General features: G+C 33.9%; 2 protein-coding genes across 7 annotated transcripts in view; both read right to left on the bottom strand.

Annotated features, from left to right (window-relative positions):
• Positions 1 to 6,035, bottom strand: part of cspg5b (chondroitin sulfate proteoglycan 5b) — a 104,367-nt gene extending 98,332 nt beyond the window's left edge. For all 4 annotated transcript variants that reach the window (XM_056479934.1, XM_056479931.1, XM_056479930.1 and 1 more), the window contains exon 1: positions 5,529 to 6,035. In XM_056479934.1, the coding sequence (XP_056335909.1) occupies positions 5,529 to 5,625 (97 nt within the window). In that variant the 5' untranslated portion in view covers positions 5,626 to 6,035. The remainder of the gene's footprint in view (positions 1 to 5,528) is intronic.
• Positions 6,036 to 8,864: 2,829 nt separating this feature from the next.
• smarcc1b (SWI/SNF related, matrix associated, actin dependent regulator of chromatin, subfamily c, member 1b) overlaps positions 8,865 to 19,595 on the bottom strand; it is a 37,800-nt gene continuing 27,069 nt past the window's right edge. For all 3 annotated transcript variants that reach the window (XM_056480072.1, XM_056480071.1, XM_056480073.1), the window contains exons 24-27: positions 18,626 to 18,759; positions 18,406 to 18,540; positions 12,375 to 12,540; positions 8,865 to 9,266 (exon numbers count right to left, since the gene is read on the bottom strand). In XM_056480072.1, the coding sequence (XP_056336047.1) occupies positions 9,187 to 9,266; positions 12,375 to 12,540; positions 18,406 to 18,540; positions 18,626 to 18,759 (515 nt within the window). In that variant the 3' untranslated portion in view covers positions 8,865 to 9,186. The remainder of the gene's footprint in view (positions 9,267 to 12,374; positions 12,541 to 18,405; positions 18,541 to 18,625; positions 18,760 to 19,595) is intronic.

Here is a 19,595-nt window from a genome sequence, read left to right on the forward strand (position 1 = left end):
TAAATCTGTGATTTTTTTTCTTTTTCGCATTCTGTCTTTGGCTTTCTTTCTCTGGCTCTCCTAAGGTTGAGGATATGAGTTCACGGTCTTGGCAAAAACAACAAAGAGTAGCAACAGCCTTTTGTCACAGCATGTCCACTAATTTCAACTAGGCAATAGCATGCATGAAAATCTAGTAATGACTGTCTCTATTTTAAAAAAGAAACAGAGAACATTAACAGAATAATGTAAAACAGGATAAGCTGACATGCAAATTATGCATGTCAGCTTATCCTGAATATAATTATATATATATAAATATTATATATAATATATTATATAAAATAGAGTTCACAACCATAAAATCTGAAAATTATTGATTGATATATATATATATATATATATATATATATATATATATATATATATATATATATATATATATATATATATATATATATATATAGATGAAGTTCGAATTTTTATTAGCCCCCTGAATTATTAGCTCCCCTGTTTATTTTTTTCCCCAATTTCTGTTTAACGGAGAGAAGATTTGTTCAATACATTTCTGAATATAATAGTTTTAATAACTCATTTCTAATAACTGATTTATTTTATCTTTGCCATGATGGCAGTTAATAATATTTTACTAGATATTTTTCAAGACACTTCTACACAGCTTAAAGTGACATTTAAAGGCTTAACTAGGTTAATTAGGTTAACTAAGCAGGTTAGTATAATTAGGCAAGTTATTGTATAAAGATGATTTGTTCTGTGGACTATTGAAAAAAAAAAAAGATCTTAAAGAGGCTAATAATTTTGACCATAAAATGGATTTTATTTCTAGGCAAAATAAAATAAATAAGACTTCCTCCAGAAGAAAAAATATTATCAGACATACTGTGAAATTTTTTTTGCTCGGATAAAAAACATCATTTGGGAAACATTTAAAAAAGAAAAAAAATTAAAAGTGAGGCTAATAATTCTGACTTCAATTGTACATATATATATATATATATATATATATATATATATATATATATATATATATATATATATATATATATAAAACTGATTAATTTTAATTCTAATAACTGATTTATTTTATCTTTGCCATGTTGACAGAAAATTTTACTAGATATTTTCCAACAAAGACTTTCAGGGACAACAGGCATGCATGGCTGATCAGAGCTCTGAATGAAGGGATGGACCTGCTGTAGCATCAGATGGAAAATATAAACACAAACATTGTATTCCACTGGCTTGAACAAAGGAAACAAAATAAAAGGTTTAAATGCTTTTTATAGGGTCATTTTAATCATTAGACATTGCATGCTTAACTTGAATAAATCTTAATAAATCTTTTGTTGATGAAAGATGCATGTTACTAAAAAGCAAACAATCTGATATAACACATGCGGTTAGGATTTTGGCCAGAGGGTCAGAGGTTCAGCTAAGCACAACAGTTTGAAGCTCCTTAGTGAATGATAATTTCCCACTTAACACAGTCATTAGTTTGGTGGAGACAACAGTAATAGGATGGAGGTCACCCATGACAATGTGACAAATTGGTACCCATGTTTTTTAGGCCAATCTTCATGTGGGCAACAGTATAGGAGATCATTTTGTCCAAAATATTTTATGAGTGTGTAAAATTGCCACCTCATTAAATTATTAGCTCCTTTTACACAGTAATACCGGTAAATATACAGAAAATTACTGGAACGACTTTACAGGTAAATTAAAAAAAGCACTGTTCACACAGATTTTTAATTTAACAGATTTTCACACAGGACATTTTTAATTTTTTCCGGAAAAGACCATTCACACATCCATTGCAAAAAAACGGCAACTTCTGACATCATAAACCAGAAACGACCTCTAAACAGCTGCACTTGTATTTGTACACCTAGAAGTGGTCAGGCTTTTGTTGATGATTTCACTTTTATTTAAAGCTTTATTATGCATGCAGTTGCTTTGTCCCAGAGACATCCAAAGGCAGAAGCGCAAACCGCAGCTAAATGTTTACACATTTGACCACATTACAAATTCTGTGGATAGATTAGTATTGTGAACAACTTCGATGACATGTGGAGGAACACTTTTGCATGTCAAGACATACATAATACAGTATGTGTGTGTGCTGGCGCTCACCAAAGCACTTCTTCACATGCACACGCGTCAAGCAACTGAAGCAGAGCTTGAAGGTAAACAAACAGAGGTTTATCATAAGCATTTTTCGTTTTTTTTTTACAGTTTGTATTAAGAAGGAACATAGAAAAGTTATCTGACTAACATTTAGCAGCTGAATGTGTGTGGAAAAATATTCAAAGGCTTTTATTTTCATATACAGCGCAGATGTGAACAAGGTGTCCTCACTGCATCCCGCAGCTTGATGATGTAGGCGATCGTCAACTACGTAGCGGACCTTGTACCGCCCACTAAGGTAAAGCCCATGCTACTGTGACGGTTGGGTTTAGGGTAGGGGAAGGAGGAGTACATGTCTCACGTTAACGCGTTCTAATCGTGAATGCGCTCTTTCTGGCAATTTTCCTTCTGCGTTCACACAAAGCAGCATTCCGGTAAATTACCGGTAATGTTACAACTTTTCTTTCCGGAAAGGGCCTGTTCACACATGATACATGGAATTTTCTGAAAAGGACTGTATGTGTGAAAGGGTCTATTAGGTTACATAAACATATACAGCAGTCTGAGCTTATATTCTTTCAAGTAGACATGGGACAATAACTGTTTTCAAGGTATACAGCGGTTTGGAAAAGTCAAGGTTTTAAAACCGCCAAAATGTTCTGTTATACTGTTCCTAAGGTAACTTATGTGTAACTTTTTATTAACATTTATATACAAATCTGTGTTTTTGAAGCAAATGAAAATAGCAGAATGACTGATTCAATGATACACTTGAATTATTTAGCCTGACATCCCAGCAGGCACACAACATCATAAGATGTTAATATTAGGTTAGATCTAGGTCGTGATGTCAGGTGACTAAAATGCAATGTCTATCCAGCGTCTAAGGACAACATTTATTTGACGTCCAATAATGCTGATTTTTGATTGGGTTGGAAAGTGATCAAAATCCATCGTCGAGCCAGCATCTTAAACCAACGTCATAATCACGTCAAATACTGACATTTAATCGTCAGGTATGGCAACCAAAAACTAGGTCTGATAGACGTCATAGTGGTAACATCCTCACAACGTCAAGTTGTAACATCATTAGACATTGATATTTGTTTAATTTTAGGTTGGACATTGGGTTCTGATGTCAACCTGATTTTCAATTCCACGATGTTGAATTACAATGTCAACCTGATGTCATGTTGACATCCTGTGCCTGCTGTATTGTTTACTGTTCCAATATATTTAAAATGTTTCTCAAAATAAAATATATTATGTTCAAATGGAAAAAAGTTTTTTAGAGCAGTAATCACAATACCTTGAAACTGATATTTTTATCCAAGGTTATCATACCGTCAGAATCTTAAACCGGCCCATGCCTACTCTTAAGTGCATATTAAAAACACAAATGAACAAATGACAGCTAAACTTATTTTATGTCACAGCAAATTGATCCAAATTAACATAAATTTCATGCAGGATGTAAGGATTTACTAAAGCCAAAATGAACCACAAAAACTAAACAACAGATGGGTCTTTCCAACTTATAATTCTTTGTGAAATTGAAATGTCAAATTACAAAGATTATAATTTTAAACAAAACCCTGAATCAAATAAATTACTGAATAATAACATAAAATTAGAAATCTTTAAGATTTGCGTTTGCTCTTAAAAAAAGAAGAGATGGCAGAAGCTGGCAACTCTGTGCATTTAAAAAAAGCTTACTATTGTAGTTCACACTGTTGCTTTGTTTTGTTTTTTGTTTTTTTACAAAAATATGATCACATGAAGAAGAGATGACTGACAAAACCATGATATGATGCACAACAGACCCTGAGCAACACTGACAAATATAATTTCTTGTAAGATTTGTGCTCAATATAAGCTAATCAATCTTTTTCAAACAGGCTAAATAGATTTGTATTGATGGGTTGAATGTTTAATAGGTTTTGAATTTTGGGAAACTTAATAAAATAATATGGTTAATTCAAATAATGTGGTTTTTGCTACAAATTTGCTACAAATTATCCATATAAATTGAAAACAAAATAAGTTTTAACACTGTGCTTTAATATTCATTATGGAAATAATATTAGGCTTGGCATTTTAACATGACATTTACATTAGCTCATGGTGTTTCTTTAGATTACTTTCTATTTGTATGCCATAGCCAAAAGACATCTGTAATATTAATAGGGGAAGGCTTTTAATATTTGGCAACTGAACTTTGGAGAGAATAATGTTGCTTGAGAATTGTACCCAGTTATTTAAAACACTCCGCTGATTGTTTAAATGAAGTTACTGTCATTATTTGCACAAATTGTCGTAGGATTAGAAAAACGTGAATACACTTAAGTACACTGACTGCAAATTTGAAAGTGAAAGTAAAAAAGCGAACATGCATTCAAAATCCAATTCTACCTGACATGTTTAAAATGACTACCTGATGTGTCTGTACATTTATACATTATTATAATAAATCACTCTTGTTTAAATAATGATGGGACATTTATAATTCAAAATCTACAGTTACAACCTAAATTTGCTACTGATTTATGTTATATATGTTTAAAGGAATGGCTCACCCCAAAATGAAATTTCTCTCACCATTTACTCACCCTTAACTTGTTTCAAACTTTTATGAAATTCTTTCTTCTCTTAAACACAAAAGAAGATATTTTGAAGAGAGTTGGAAAACTTAATACTATTTGATTTCCCTACAGCGCAAGTTTCTTTTAAATACCTTTTTTTGTGTTCTCAGAAGAAAGAAACCCATGGTTTGGAACCACTTGAGGGTGAGTAAATAGTGATTAAATTTTCATTTTTGGGTCAACTATCCCTTTAAGTGCTCATGCCCATTCATCAAGAGCACAGAATACAGCGCCCCTGCTGTCTAAAACGTGTATCACAGTTCGTTAAACCAAATCAATCAAATCGTTCAACATTGTCATCAGTTTTTCAATAATCTCAGAAAAGTATCTAATCTATCACATTTACAATTATGAAAGTCAATTTAAATATAAACAAAAATGCCAATTAATTGAAGAAAATCATGATTTTAGAATGCGGTTGTGTTTTTAATCGTCCAATTGAATTAAATAGTTCTTACACTGAATGCACATATAAAAATATCTTAGGGTGACATTTAGAGGTGGAGAATCATTTACATGTAGATCCTATAAGAACAAAGTTTCATGCATTTTTGTTTAAAATGTTTTAAAGTTTATGCATAATTCATTTCTTTTGTTTGTTTTGTTTTAAAAAACTCAAACATACCACATCATCAAAAAAAAAAAAAAAAGAAAGGAATATGTTAAATGAACATACAATAAACTTAAAATTTAGAAATCTAATTCTAGAAAGGTTTAGACATTCTGCATGCTATAATGATAGCTAGTATGTGCACTCACCATTTACAGAGAGCGCAATAATGTGAAGAAGCAGGACGCTGGACAGCACCATCGACTCCCAACCTGCTGAAAACAACGTGCGCCTGCAGTTCATCATGACACAAACTGTCTTTAAAAACACTTAAACAAAACCAGCTCAGTCTTCTATTAAAGATAAAGTCATACGGCAGATATTGTGAAGAATCTAAGCAATAATCCTGAACAGATATCTCCTAAAATCGAATGTGTTACGAAGCGCGCGGTGTCCTGCCAACTTCGGATGTTGTCTTCAGATGTTATTCCTCTTTGCTCGAGATTCAGACCACCTTATGCGTCGCTAGGGACCCGTCATCTCTTATCCAACTCCAAGAAGATGCTAAGACGGTTGCATTTGTCTTATTTGTAGTCAGTATTAAGAGTCCGCTTAGAAGCGGAGAGACTCGGTACTATTTGCACAACACCATGGACTGCGGTATCTCGGTCGCACACACTTTGCGCTCACTGCCCACAGCTAGTTTTATGTGTCAGTCGAACTCACGGTTCATGTAAAGTCGTCTGCGCATGCGCCTCGTTACTGACTGAATATTTGTCGTGTGTGACAAACACTAAAAAAGTCGATCGGCTCAAGAGTAGGTATCTTTTATTTACTGCCCCCAATGCAGAGAGATTCACTTTGAACCTAATATAGAAACACAGAAACGTTTTCATTATAGATAACTTCTTATTATAACCTCTTTGGACGAGGTACAAAACGTTTTGCTGGATGTTCATCCAAACAAAGCGTCTAAAATTGGGTCACCCACAGAAGCCAGTACCCACATAAGGGCTTTGTTTATTTGTCTTGAAGTGAGATGGAACCGTACTGAACACTAACAGTAGCTTCTGAACGATTATTTAAATAAACGTTTCAGATGTTTTTATTAACCCGTTCTGCCTGGTTCCGAAAAATGACTTTAATATTCATCAGCTGAATCCCATAATTGATTTGATCTCTTTTTAAAAAATATTTATTTCACTCAAAGATAGATGGAACGAATTCAATATTTTAATTAAATGTTTTTGAATAACTAAAGACAGCCCAAAAAGAAAAAAAGTAGAAGTTTAGGCTATTATTGCTGCATATTTATTTGTAGCAAAACATAAATATTACTCTAAACGTTTTCAAAGAAACAATTGATATTCCTTGCAAATGTTTACTTTTAAATATAAAAAGTGGTTAATGTTTCATTCTGGGTAAGACCAAATATATTTTACCACATTTGTGACACTAATTTAAACAAGATTCTCCAAACATACCAGGTTCCAAAATGACCAGAATATAACAATTTTAAAACAACAAACATTACATCTTATTAAAAGAATAACTGTAATAAAATAATAATAAATCGGATGATGATTATAATAACAATAAATATTGTATTTTGGGAAATTTCATTTTGAAAGTTTTGTTACCCTAAATAAAACTACATGTGTGTTAATTTCATATATAATTAAGATTTGATGTTAATGATATTCAAGTTTATTATGGTTGTAATTATTTTAATATACTTTATTAGGTACACCTGTCTAACTGCTCGTTAACACAAAATTCTAATCAGCCAATCACATGGCAGCAACTCAGTGCATTTAGGCATGTAGACATGGTCAAGATGATCAGCTGCATTTCAAACCGAGCATCAGAATGGGGAAGAAAGGTGATTTAAGTGACTTTGAACATGGCATGGTTGTTGGTGCCAGACGGGCTGGTCTGAGTATTTTAGAAACTGCTGATCTACTGGGATTTTCAAGCACAACCATCTCTAGGGTTTACAGAGAATGGTACAAAAAAAAAAAAGAAAATATCCAGTGAGTGGCAGTTCTGTGGGTGCAAATACCTTGTTGATGCCAGAGGGGAGAGGAGAACGGCCAGATTGGTTCGAGCTGATAGAAAGGCAACAGTAACTCAAAAAAACATTCTTTACAACCGAGGTTGGGAGAAGAGCATCTCTGAACGCACAACATGTTGAACCTTGAGGTGGATGGGCTACAGCCACAGAAGACCACACCAGGTGCCACTCCTTCAGCTAAGAACAGGAAACTGAGGCTACTATTCGCACAGCCTCGCTAAAATTGGAAAATAGAAAATTGAAAAAACGTTGCCTGGTGTGATGAGTCTCGATTTCTGCTGTGACAATAGGATGGTTGGGTCAGAATTTGGCGTCAACAACATGAAAACATAGATCAATGATTCAGGCTGCTGATGGTGGTGTAATGGTGTGGGGGATATTTTCTTGGCACACTTTAGGCCAATTAGTACCAATTGAGCATCGTGTCAATGCCACAGCCTACCTGAGTATTGTTGCTGACAATGTCCATTCCTTTATGACCACAGTGTACCCATCTTCTAATGGCTACTTCCAGCAGGATAACATGCCATGTCATAAACTGCAAACCACTTTGGACTGGTTTCTTGAACATGACAATGAGTTCACAGTACTCAAATGGCCTCCACAGTCACCAGATCTCAAATAGAGCACCTTTGAGATGTGGTGGAATGAGAGATTCGCATCATGGATGTTCAGCTGACAAATCTGCAGCAACTGCATGATGCTATCATGTCAACATGGACCAAAATTTCTGAGGAATTTTTCCAGCACCTTGTTGAATCTATGCCACGAAGGACTGAAACAGTTCCGAAGGCAAAAGGGGGTCCCAAACTGGTACTAGTAAGGTGTACCTAAAAAAGTGGCCAGTGGGTGTAGTTCTATAGCTTTAACTACAATACACACTTATTGTTGTTATGTTATGTTATTATTGTTTTGGCATTGTTATTTACCAAAGTTATATTTTTCATCAACAATTTACACTTTTTAAAATGTTATGCATTTAAAAACAAAAGTTTTAATTAAGAAATTCAAAGCAACAGTTCCTCATACAATTATGACTATTCACTTATCATGTTGCTCCAAACTTATGACACTTTCACAACACAAAGCAAACTAAAGCTGCCCTTTAAAAATCTCCCTCTGCAGCTCGTCACTTTCAAATAATTTTATGAGCTCCACAGCTCTCAGGTCCGTTTATTCACAAGTATGAAAAAGAGCTTTTAAAAAAAAACCTCCACAACCTTGTACGCTAGATTGACCTACGATCTAAGAGTTTCTTTTTAAAAATTAAAGCTGCTAAAAATACATCTGGGACAGATCAAGGGATGGTGCAGCTAAGATTCCTTTATAGTCAAAAGCAGTGGACTGCAGCAAAATCGTCAGATAGGTTACTTATTAAATGTTTAAACGCATCAGAGAATAAACTTATAAATACAATTACTAGATACAGCAAATCTTCTAAAGTTAACTAATAGACAAGCTCACTCAAGAAGAAATAACATAAAAGATTTATTTAGCCACAAAATGTTTTAGGATTTGGTGGCAATACAAAACCGATCTACAAACATTACGTACAGACAGATATGATGATGAAAAAGCCTTGAATGCTTAAAAAAATATTAAATATGCACAGAACAACAGTAACTGTAGAGGTGAATGTGGGTCACTTGTACATAAGGTGACTGAATCCTTCATGTGATCTTGCTGAGCTTGAATTTTAAGGCGGTGAAGACCTAAACCTCTGTGAGGACGGTGGAGTTCGGAAAGAAAATGAAAAGCAGCTGCATTTAACAGTTTCTGAGCACAGGTGTGTGTTATTCACACATGCCATTGGGTGCTCCAGGGTGTCGAGCAGCCATCATCTGTCCAGTGCCAGTGCTACCCACTGGACGACCTGAGGAATGGACACAAAAAACACAATATTACTACTGCAGTTTCCATAGTTGTCATTTGAGACATTGTTAGATACTGCAATTAACAACAGAGTATTTTTATACTTTAATTTGAGTTTCACTTTATGAAGTATACTATTTATAGTAGTTATTATGCAAGCTGAATGCAAAGCCCGATATTAAATCTTGTCATTCAGTCTTAAATGAGTCATTTTACTTGTTTAAGTAAAAAGTTTCTTGTCTAAGTAAACTTCTTACTAATAATAATATAAATAATAATTAATATTAGAGTGATTTCTGAAGGATCATGTGACTGAAGTCTGGAGTAATGAAGCTGAAATTTCATCTTTAAAATCACTGGAATAAATAATTAAATAATAAACTACTTTTGAACAGTTATTTTATAGTGCAATAACATTTCACAATTTTACAACTTTTGCTGTATTTTTGATTAAATAATTACAGCCTTGGTGAGCAGGAGAAGCTTACTTTAAAACATTTATTAAAAATAAATAAATAAATAAAATAAAATAAATTGCACTGAGCCCAAACTTTTGACCAGTAGTGTATAAAGTAGAGAAATTTCTGCACCCTTTTTAGTCTTTGCTAAACTTTATAGAACGGGGTCACCAAATTTGGTCCTGCACAGTTTAGCTCCAATTCTAATCAGCCACAGCTGAACAAGCTAATCAAGGTATATTTGTAACTTCCATAGAGGTGTGTTGAGGCAAGTTAAACTCTGCAGGATACCGGTTCTTCAGGATCAAGTTTAGTGACCCCTGCTTCAGAATATTCATGGTTTTAAGACATTCTTTTTTAAATTCTTTATTAAGTTCAATTTATTATTCAGTTTGAATGCAAGAAAATGATTGTTTCAGTATTTTGAGAGGTTCTCCATCCATGAATATTTCTGGATCATACTGAAGAAAAGGAAAAAAGTGTATGCATACCATTTAAAAAAAAACTTAAATCATATAATACTGACCAGGAATGAATTTGGTTAATTCCCAGTAAAATCTTCTACTCAACTCTTTCTCTTAATTGACCTTTGTAGCAGATAGCTTTTGTGATGCTACTGATTTTGATAATAAAAATAGTAACAGAAGAAACGCCTCCTTAAGGTACTCCTAGTTCTTGTTTGTGGGGATCAGATAAAGTATTAACAACTCTAATTTTAAAGTATGTCTGATAGAAGTTGCAGATAAAAATCTGTAGATTCCCCTAAAAATTCCAGCATATTTGTGAGATTTGCCCTCCTAAATCCATCTTTATTTCAAAATCATATGTTTTATTAATACATTCAACTGATATAAAAAATATAGGGCTGTTATTAATCAAATAAACACAGTATCAACACAAGCAAACTAACTTATGGCTTACGGTTTTAAATTGGAATTGTTAAAAAAAGAAACAAACACAAATCTTTATTAATGGGATAGTGAATCACTGAATTTTTGGCCATTAAAAAATTATTAAATAAAAAAGTAATTTTGGGTTTTCGGGTGAAAGAAAAAAATGGGCAAGATTTGAGTTGGAAAAAAAAAAAGCTATGCTGCGTCGCAGTGGCCAGCAGCATTCAGTGTACTGGTTTTGCTCTCCCTCTACCTACCATCACTGCGCAGTGTGATGTGACTAACACAGACAAGGAAAGGGCTGCGCTATGAATGCTACTTATTTCAATGGCGTGCCCACTCAAAGACAGTTTGTTGCTGAGCACCTAAACAGCAAGAGCAGAAGGAAATTTTTAAATTCTATCCATTCTGTGGATATTCTGCTTATGTACGCCTATTTATCTATGCATGAACTGAACATGAGTCAACAGAAAAGCAAAGCCCCAAATAACGTGCAGACAGGACATTTCTATGTATTATACTAGTTCATGCCGCTTACAGCAGGCTACTGTTCTGTCATGGGAATGCTGGTAAAATGATGCCTCTCGACTGATTCACTGTCAATCAAATTCTACAGTCAATAAATTGTGGTTATTAGTCAGTATAATTTCATTTATTGAGTTAAAATTATAAAGTGCTAAATTAATTTACTTTATTTAATAAAATCATAAGTGGTACATATTCCGGTAGACCAAATAGAGCTAATCTCTTGGCCATGACATACTGCTTTGCCTAAATATAAATATAGAAACTCAATGTTGAAGCACAGTGCTGATAGAAAGGGAAAAAAATGCTCAAACAAACTGCATAAATGCACTTAGACAAGCAATCATGTTACTATCAATCCTAGCCTTAATCAAGAGATATTTACATCATCTGATGGTTTAATCAGGTGACAAAAATTATTTCACCAACACTTCAAAAACTCCACCTGTCCTGTTTGACATTAATGTCGAGCCCTAACATGTTTTATGAATGCTTTTTTAAAAAGTGATATTCTATTTTTTTTTGCCATTATTAAGATTATACTGTAGATTGGTGTGACTCGAACTATGGTTGACCAAAGTGCAATATGCCCACAACATTAGGAATTGCACTTCTGGTTTGGTGAAATTTTGCTAAAAGAAAAATCCTGAAACAAAATCTGTGAGATTATAAGAATGTGTTACAAAACATTTACATACATTGTTAAAACTTGGTCTGAGGTGTGTTTAACTTTGTGCTATGCTCTGCTTAGTCTTACATCTGTGGCTAAAGCTCTTTTAAATGTGTTTTGTTCCTCCAGATTACTGTCTCTTTGTATTCTCTACTGTAGAGCAAAACCATTGAGTAATATTGCAAGTAATTTGCAGTTGTCATGAATACCATTATATGTCAAAGACTGACCGTGAGGTGACCGGAACACAATTTATAATGCTTTATTGCAAATATTTATTGTGTTTTATTTACCTATTTTACATTACTTATGAATAAGGGTGTAACGATTCACAGATTGGTATAGTCACACTCAGTATGTTATTGATACAGCAAAAATAATTGTTTTTATTTATTAAAACTGAGATCAAAAAGCGTGCTGCTGTATGTCTGTGGACTAACGCCCAAAGCATGTTCTTATGTTTTCTTCTGCAATTTTGAGAGTGTCATGACTTCTTTTCCAGTTAATACAGTATGTGAGTGCACATGAGATGACAGTATTGACTGTAGTGTGTAGGACTGTACCTTGGTGAAGAGGGTTGAATGTAGGGCTGCTCTGAGTGCCTCCAGTTTGCTGCTGCTGTTGTTGTTGTTGTTCCACATTCTGTCGCACTTTCTGCTCTGCATATTTCACCTGCTCCAGGTGGAAGGTCTGCCTCTCAGTGAGTAACTGCTGTCTTTGCTGCTCAAGCTACAACAGACAGATATCAAAATACATTTAAATACACTGAAAATGCAGTTGAGGTCAACAAGGTCTTTCGTAATTCAAATGATTAGAAGTTTGAGTAAATAGTATGGGTGTAACGATACACCAATGCCACGGTTAAGTTTTTCAATATAAAAATTAGTTTAGTTCAAACTTTATTGTCCGTTCTGCTTGGCACAGAAAGAAACTTTGTCTTTAACACTGGATTTAAGACAACAACTGCATACATGCAACAATCAAACAATAGCAATAGCTCATCAAGACAACAACCCAAGTTAAAAATTAAAAAAACAAATTAGCCCCATACATATTACTGCAGATCATTCTTGACAACCACCCCATTTACTTCAAACAGGGATCCGATTTAAGACAACAACTGTAATTGGCATAAATGATTTTTTATAAGCATTTCTTCGGGCTTTAGGAATTCTAAATATGCGTCCTGATGGTAACACTTCAAAAGCTGAGTGAAGGAGATGTGTATTATCTCTAAAAAAAAAAAATCGCAATTGCTGTTTTTTCCAAAAGGATAAAATCTGCAGCGAATGTTGTTTGTGACCAGTTATCTTATTTGCCTGATTGATAATCTGCGATAATTTCTTCTTCTGTTTAAGTGTTGTGTTATCAAACCATGAAAGAATGTTTTGTGCGAACACACTCTATTAATGATCTATATGCTATATTTAAGGTCTGTATACTAACAATACAACTTCTCAACTTGTGGAGAAGACTGAGGCGCTGACTTGCCTTATTATAAACAGCCTCTACATTACTAACAAAATTCAGTTTATTGTCAATAATTGTGCTTAAATACTTCAAAATTGAGACCTGCTCTACAATTTTTCCATTTATGATGACTGGTTTATAAAATCTAGTATCTACTGCTCTTATTTGACTTCCCAGACATAGCTCTTTTGTTTTTCCAATATTTAGATGTAATGAACTTTTGCCAAACCAATCTGTGATGCTATTAATATATTTAAAATATAATGAGCTATTCACTTCTTCCTGACAGAAACGAATGCCAGATCATCTGCGTATTTTATATGAGCGAGGTTATCATCATTATTGCTCTGCAGTTCATTCATATATATGGAAAATAAAATAGTGGATAATACTTATCCCTGGGGTACCCATATATTTAAAACAATTTACATACAATTATGTTAATTTATAGTATAAATTAGGGCTGGGTGGTATAACCAACATTTTAATTCACAGTATGAAGAAGTTCTTATACTTAAAGATAGCTACACCAGAAAATGTACAGAAGGGCTTTCTTTATATAAAAGATAAGCTTGAATATTTAAGAAAAGAAAACAACTTGATCTTATTTGATTATTTTGTACTTTACTATCTTCTAAATATAGTAAATAATTTGTGACTATAGATAAACCGCGTCACATTTCACAGTTTTATGTGGACAGACCTTGTTATAAACATTTCTCAACACCTTCTCACAGATATAAAATTTAGTCCAAGTAACAGGAAGATTAAAGTTTTTCCTTCAAAAATTACAAAATATATAGTATAACATAACATAACATAATATAATTCTTCTATTGAAGCATCTTGTTAAAAATATAAAGCAATCGGCAACGCTGCCAGTCTCTCATGGTCTTTCTCAGCCTCATGCATGTTGCATGCAAGTTAGCCATGCCCATATATTACATTTCGTGGTGTACACGGAATAAAAACTTTTACGGTACACACTTCATTCCAAGGTAACGATATATATCTTCATACAGCTCAGCCCTAATATAAATGATTACAGGACTCGCAAAATTTTAAAATTCCTGGTAGCCCTCAGGCAGGCTCTCTTCAGTTTTTCTTCAGCCCAAATAGACTATACATCATTTATTAAATAAAAACAAAAACATTTATTTACTAAATAAAAAAATATATAATTTCATTTGTTATAGGCTATATATTCATTTTTAAATAACTAAAACCATTGTAACTTTTTCAAGTTATTTAATTATAAATATATTAAAAAAAAGGCCATTTTTTTTGCAGCTATGAAGACATTCCAATATGTTAGACACAGTTGAAGTCAGAATTATTAACCCCCCTGAATTATTAGCCCCCCTGTTTATTTTTTCCCCAATTTCTGTTTAAAGGAGATAAGATTTTTTCAACACATTTCTAAACATAATAGTTTTATTAACTCATTTCTAATAACTGATTTATTTCATCTTTGCCATGATGATATTAATGAATATTTTACTAGATATTTTTCAAGACACTGTTATACAGCTTAAAGTGACATTTAAAGGCTTAACTAGATTAATCAGGTTAAATCGGCAGGTTAGGGTAATTAGGCAATTTATTGTATACTGATGGTTTGTTCAGTAGACTATCGAAAAAATAAATAGCTTGAAGGAGCTTATAATTTTGACCTTAAAATGGTTTTTAAAATATTTAAAACTGCTTTTATTCTAGCCGAAATAAAACAAATAAGCATTTTCATTTTGGGGTAACTGCCCCTGTAACGATCCCCTTAAGTGAAAGTCTAAAAACTGTCAATTGTTTACCCGTTCTGTTGAATAACCGCGAAAAAGAGACTGATGACAAACTTTATTTTTATTAACTTATAACGTGTATTCTATCTTCCTTAAGTACGTGTGTCTGTTCTGCATGTGCCTTTCATGGAGACGCGTGCACTTACATAGTTCACTCACACACCTTTTGGTTACCCTTTCCAAAGAGTACCTAGCACAAACAAAAGGGTACCAAAAGACAGAGCCAGATGTGCAGCTATTGGTTTACAGAAATACATCACTCACTTGCAACAAGCCAGAATGAAAACAATGGAACCGCCATGTTTTAAATACACAGCCGAGACATTACACTGTAATAATATTTACATATAATAACGAGCCATGGTCGACCTGAACTCAAACAAATCTTGTCGTCGTCTTTATGAACAGCCACAAAGTCAAAAAGAAGAGCAGAATCTACCCTGTGCCCCGTAGTTTTTTTACAAGGCCGTCTAAAGCGCCAGCGGTTTTGCTTTCTCGCTTGTGCTCGCCACGTGTCTATATTTGAAACAACTTCTTGCGCTGATGATGATAATGTGCGTGTGATTATTAAGTGTTTGACATCTGATCCTTTCAGAAATGGTAAAATGCAAAAAAAAAAAAGAGAAGCCAGAAAAAACAAAGGAGCAAATGACTTTTTCAGCAACCTAAAACATAAACAAACTGCCATGTTTAACTATTATAATCACCTTCTGTACTACTATGAACTTGGAATGACAGAATTACTTTCTAACAAGAGGTTACATGAGCTGCTTGTGAAGATTAAAGATACAGATGAGAGGTTTGCACTGACTGTACGCTATATGTTGCGTGTTGTTTTTGAACCCAAATAAGGACTAAAGGACTAAGGCTGTGTGTAGTTTTTCTGTAATTGGTAACATATCGGAGACTGTAAGGGTCTGTATGTGTTCATATATGTTGCATTTATTTATTTTATGTAATCGCAGAGGTAACAGTAGGCTGTTACCATTGGTACCCTTTTAGCAGTGGAAACGCAAGACTAATAAAGGTGACCCGTAACGTACCGCACTGTAACACTCAGTAGAAACGGGACATTAGTGTCACGATCTCTAAGTGAGTGACAAGTGTTTGTGTGCTTCAGTGCTGCACATTCAGTACAGAACAAGCAATTAAACTTACATTAACATTATGTTACGTTATTTGGGAGGTAGTTGATAATATTGCGGCTTTTCTCCTTTATTATCAACAAGTGGATTTATTGCTGCCGTATCAGCAGCACAGCACATACATAAATATATCCACTTTGTGAGAGAATGTAAAAACATTAAAATATATTTTTTCTCCCACTGGCCCGCCGAGCAGCGTGTAGATAGATTTGGGTAGCCCGACTAAAAAAAAATCAATAGCCCCGGGACGTTGGGCTTCTGGATTTTGTGAGCCCTGAAAAGAGTAGAGGAACTATGACGTCAATTGCGCTTCTTTAGAAAGATGGTTGCTATCAAGTTGCTAAATGGGACTAGAGGCAGTGTCGAAGACATTATACATCATCGAGCTGATCTGGAACGCAGCTTGCTTGCGTTGAGCGTTTGGATTTGTCTGATTTAAGTATTTTCATGAATAGTATTTTATAGTTTGTAGCATTTTTAAATTGGGAATTTATATGTGTAGACGATGTCTTCATTGTAAAGACAGTCAAGACAGATTATTTTGTTGATCATTTGTTTCAATTAAACGATATTATGGGGATACTGCTTACCAGTGCAGCCTGTCTCTTTCCTGCTCTCTGTAATGCAAACATGTGAATGATTGTGTAAAAAATAAATACATATTAACTGTCATTTTAACATGATTAATTGATTTTTCGTTGGGTTTTTCTTCATCTGAACACATTTAACTCTTATCATAACTGCAATATTTACATTCCTCTTTAAAATGTATAGCATATGTTATTGTATGGGCTGCTTTTTGCTGTACTTTGTGACAAAAAAGAATATTGAATGTTGTTCTGCGTCCATGATAGATCTTGTCTTGCCAGACTTGTCCCTCACACCTCATTTCTCTCATCTGTTACTAAAGTAAGTGGGCTATATGCACGAGCGATACACTTATTTTAAATTTGTCTTATGATAATACTATGTAGGCACATTTATACAGTTTTAAAACTTTTACAACAACCGTAAAGCAAAACAAAATGTATTTCCCACATTAAAAAAACTATCCAAAAGGCACATAGGTCTATGTGTTTTTGCGTATTTATTTGTTTATAATATATAGCATGGATCATAATATAATAAACTGAGAGTATAATAAATCTTTGTCATGGGCCATATTTCTAAAAATAAGCTTGAAAAGTTGTCTGTAGCAGGATGGTACTGACTAGGCATGGGATGATAACCGTTTTCAAGGTATACCGTGGTTTGTAAAAAAAAAAAAAAAAAAAAAAAAAAATCAAGGTTTTAAAACCTCCCAAATTTTCTGCTAAACCTTTCCTAAAGTACATTTTTTTTAGGACAACAGTATCTCCAGCAGAAAAAACATCCAAAGATGCCGTTTTGAATTGTAAAGAAATCTGTGTTTTTGAAACTAATGAAGACAGCAGAAGTCTGATTCATGATTCATTCAATGATCCATTTGAATTATTTAGCCTGACATGTTTACAGCTCCAAAATATTATAAATCTTTCAAAAAATAAAATATATTGTTTTCAAAGGGGAAAAAGTTTTTGTTTTTTTACCCAGACATTTAAAAAGATCATATTTTACAGCAGTAATCCCAATACCATAACACCGTGAAACAGTGATGATTTTATCCAAGGTTATCATACTATCAGAATATTGCCTAGTGCTGACGTCACAGGAAAAGTGCCCTGAAAGCACTGTAGTCCGTATATAGCCTGATGTTAGTTTTTCAGTTCTTGTGTTTGCATTTAAGATCCAAAAGTAATAAAAGTTGTATTTTCGTGTGAGGATTATCTGGCTGGAAAAAACGTATAAGTGTAATGAAGAGTGCTTAAACACAGAGCTTATTATTTGGAAACTTCGAAAAGCCTAAAGGAAAATCCTATAGGGATTTTATCGAGGGAACCAGTTTTATGCTAGCAGCCGATTAGCCTACAATGTGACTTCATAGTTCCTCCACTCTATTACAAACTGTACAATTGCAATTCTATTATATTTATGATAATAATTATTTGATTTCTTTTTTAAATATCTTGTCTTCATTCAAATTATTAATGCAATAGTTAGCATAAATAACATCCGAATACTGAATTACAATGTTGTACGACACAGCATTAGGAAAAATGCTCCTAGCTCTCCTATTATCTTTCTTGAATAAGGCACAGACTCACAGCCTCTTTTTCTCGATCCATAATGGTCTCCAGCTCTTCAAAGTGTCTCAGTTTGATCTCCAGCTTTTTCATCTGAGTCTCAACCAGCAGAGCCACCAGAGATTTGATCTTCCTCTCTTCTACTGCAGCCAAGTGCTAGAGGGACAGAATGGGAAGGAGATCAGATCAATCGCTTTTTTTGGCTCTTCACTGATCACAAGAAAAGAAGTTTGACATTCACCTTTGCTTTGGTTGCAGCTGAGGCCAGTGCTGCTGCAGCTGCTGTTGCAATGTTTCCCTCCACCACATCCAGCTCCAGCCTCCTCTTCATCTGCTCTCCCTCTACTTGAGTCAGGCTCATGTCAAAACTCTCCTCTAGACAAACAGACAAAAGAGATTTTGCACAATTATACTGCACACAGTAGGGGCCAGTGTTGGGTGTAATAAAACTAAGTAGATGTAGTAAATAGTAAATTACTAACTAGATGTAGTAAATCCACGAAAAAAAAGTCAAGTAAGGAATTGCTGTTCGTTTTTAATAACAGCTTCTTATAATGTACTTGCCTTAATACCTATACAAATACCTTCTGTAGAATACTTCTATTTCTCAAATAAAGAAGGCTACATTTATGAAAAAGGAATGAACAAGATTAAGAAAAAATGAACTTTTTGAAAAATCAGTTGGTGAAAATATATGGTATAAATTTGAAAGAGCAGAGAAATAGTTGTTCAGATATTCTGCAGAATAATTCTTTTTTTTTTAACAAAACCAAAATACATTTACATCTGTCAGACATGCTTATAAAACAATAAATTATGTAGGAAATTAGACAACAATATATGTATCAAATATGTTGTCATTGCTTTGACCGGTTTCACAGTTTGATATATGTATTCATTCATTCATTCATCCATTCATTTTCTTTTCGGCTTAGTCCCTTTATTAATCTGGGGTCACCACATCGGAATGAACTGCCAACATATCCAGCATATGTTTTTACACAGCGGATGCCCTTCTAGCTGCAATCCATCACTGGGAAACATCCACACACTGTGTGGAGTTTGCATGTTCTGGTAGGGAAATGTCCTCGAGCCAGGATTCGAACTTGGGATGCTCTGACGTGCTACTGAACAATACGTCGATGCGCTAACCACTAGGCTATTGCACCGACTGAATGTACATTTGTGTTAATAAATCTAAAGAGTAAATA

Source organism: Danio aesculapii, chromosome 19 (genome assembly GCF_903798145.1).
Source record: "Danio aesculapii chromosome 19, fDanAes4.1, whole genome shotgun sequence".
Lineage (NCBI taxonomy): Eukaryota > Metazoa > Chordata > Actinopteri > Cypriniformes > Danionidae > Danio > Danio aesculapii.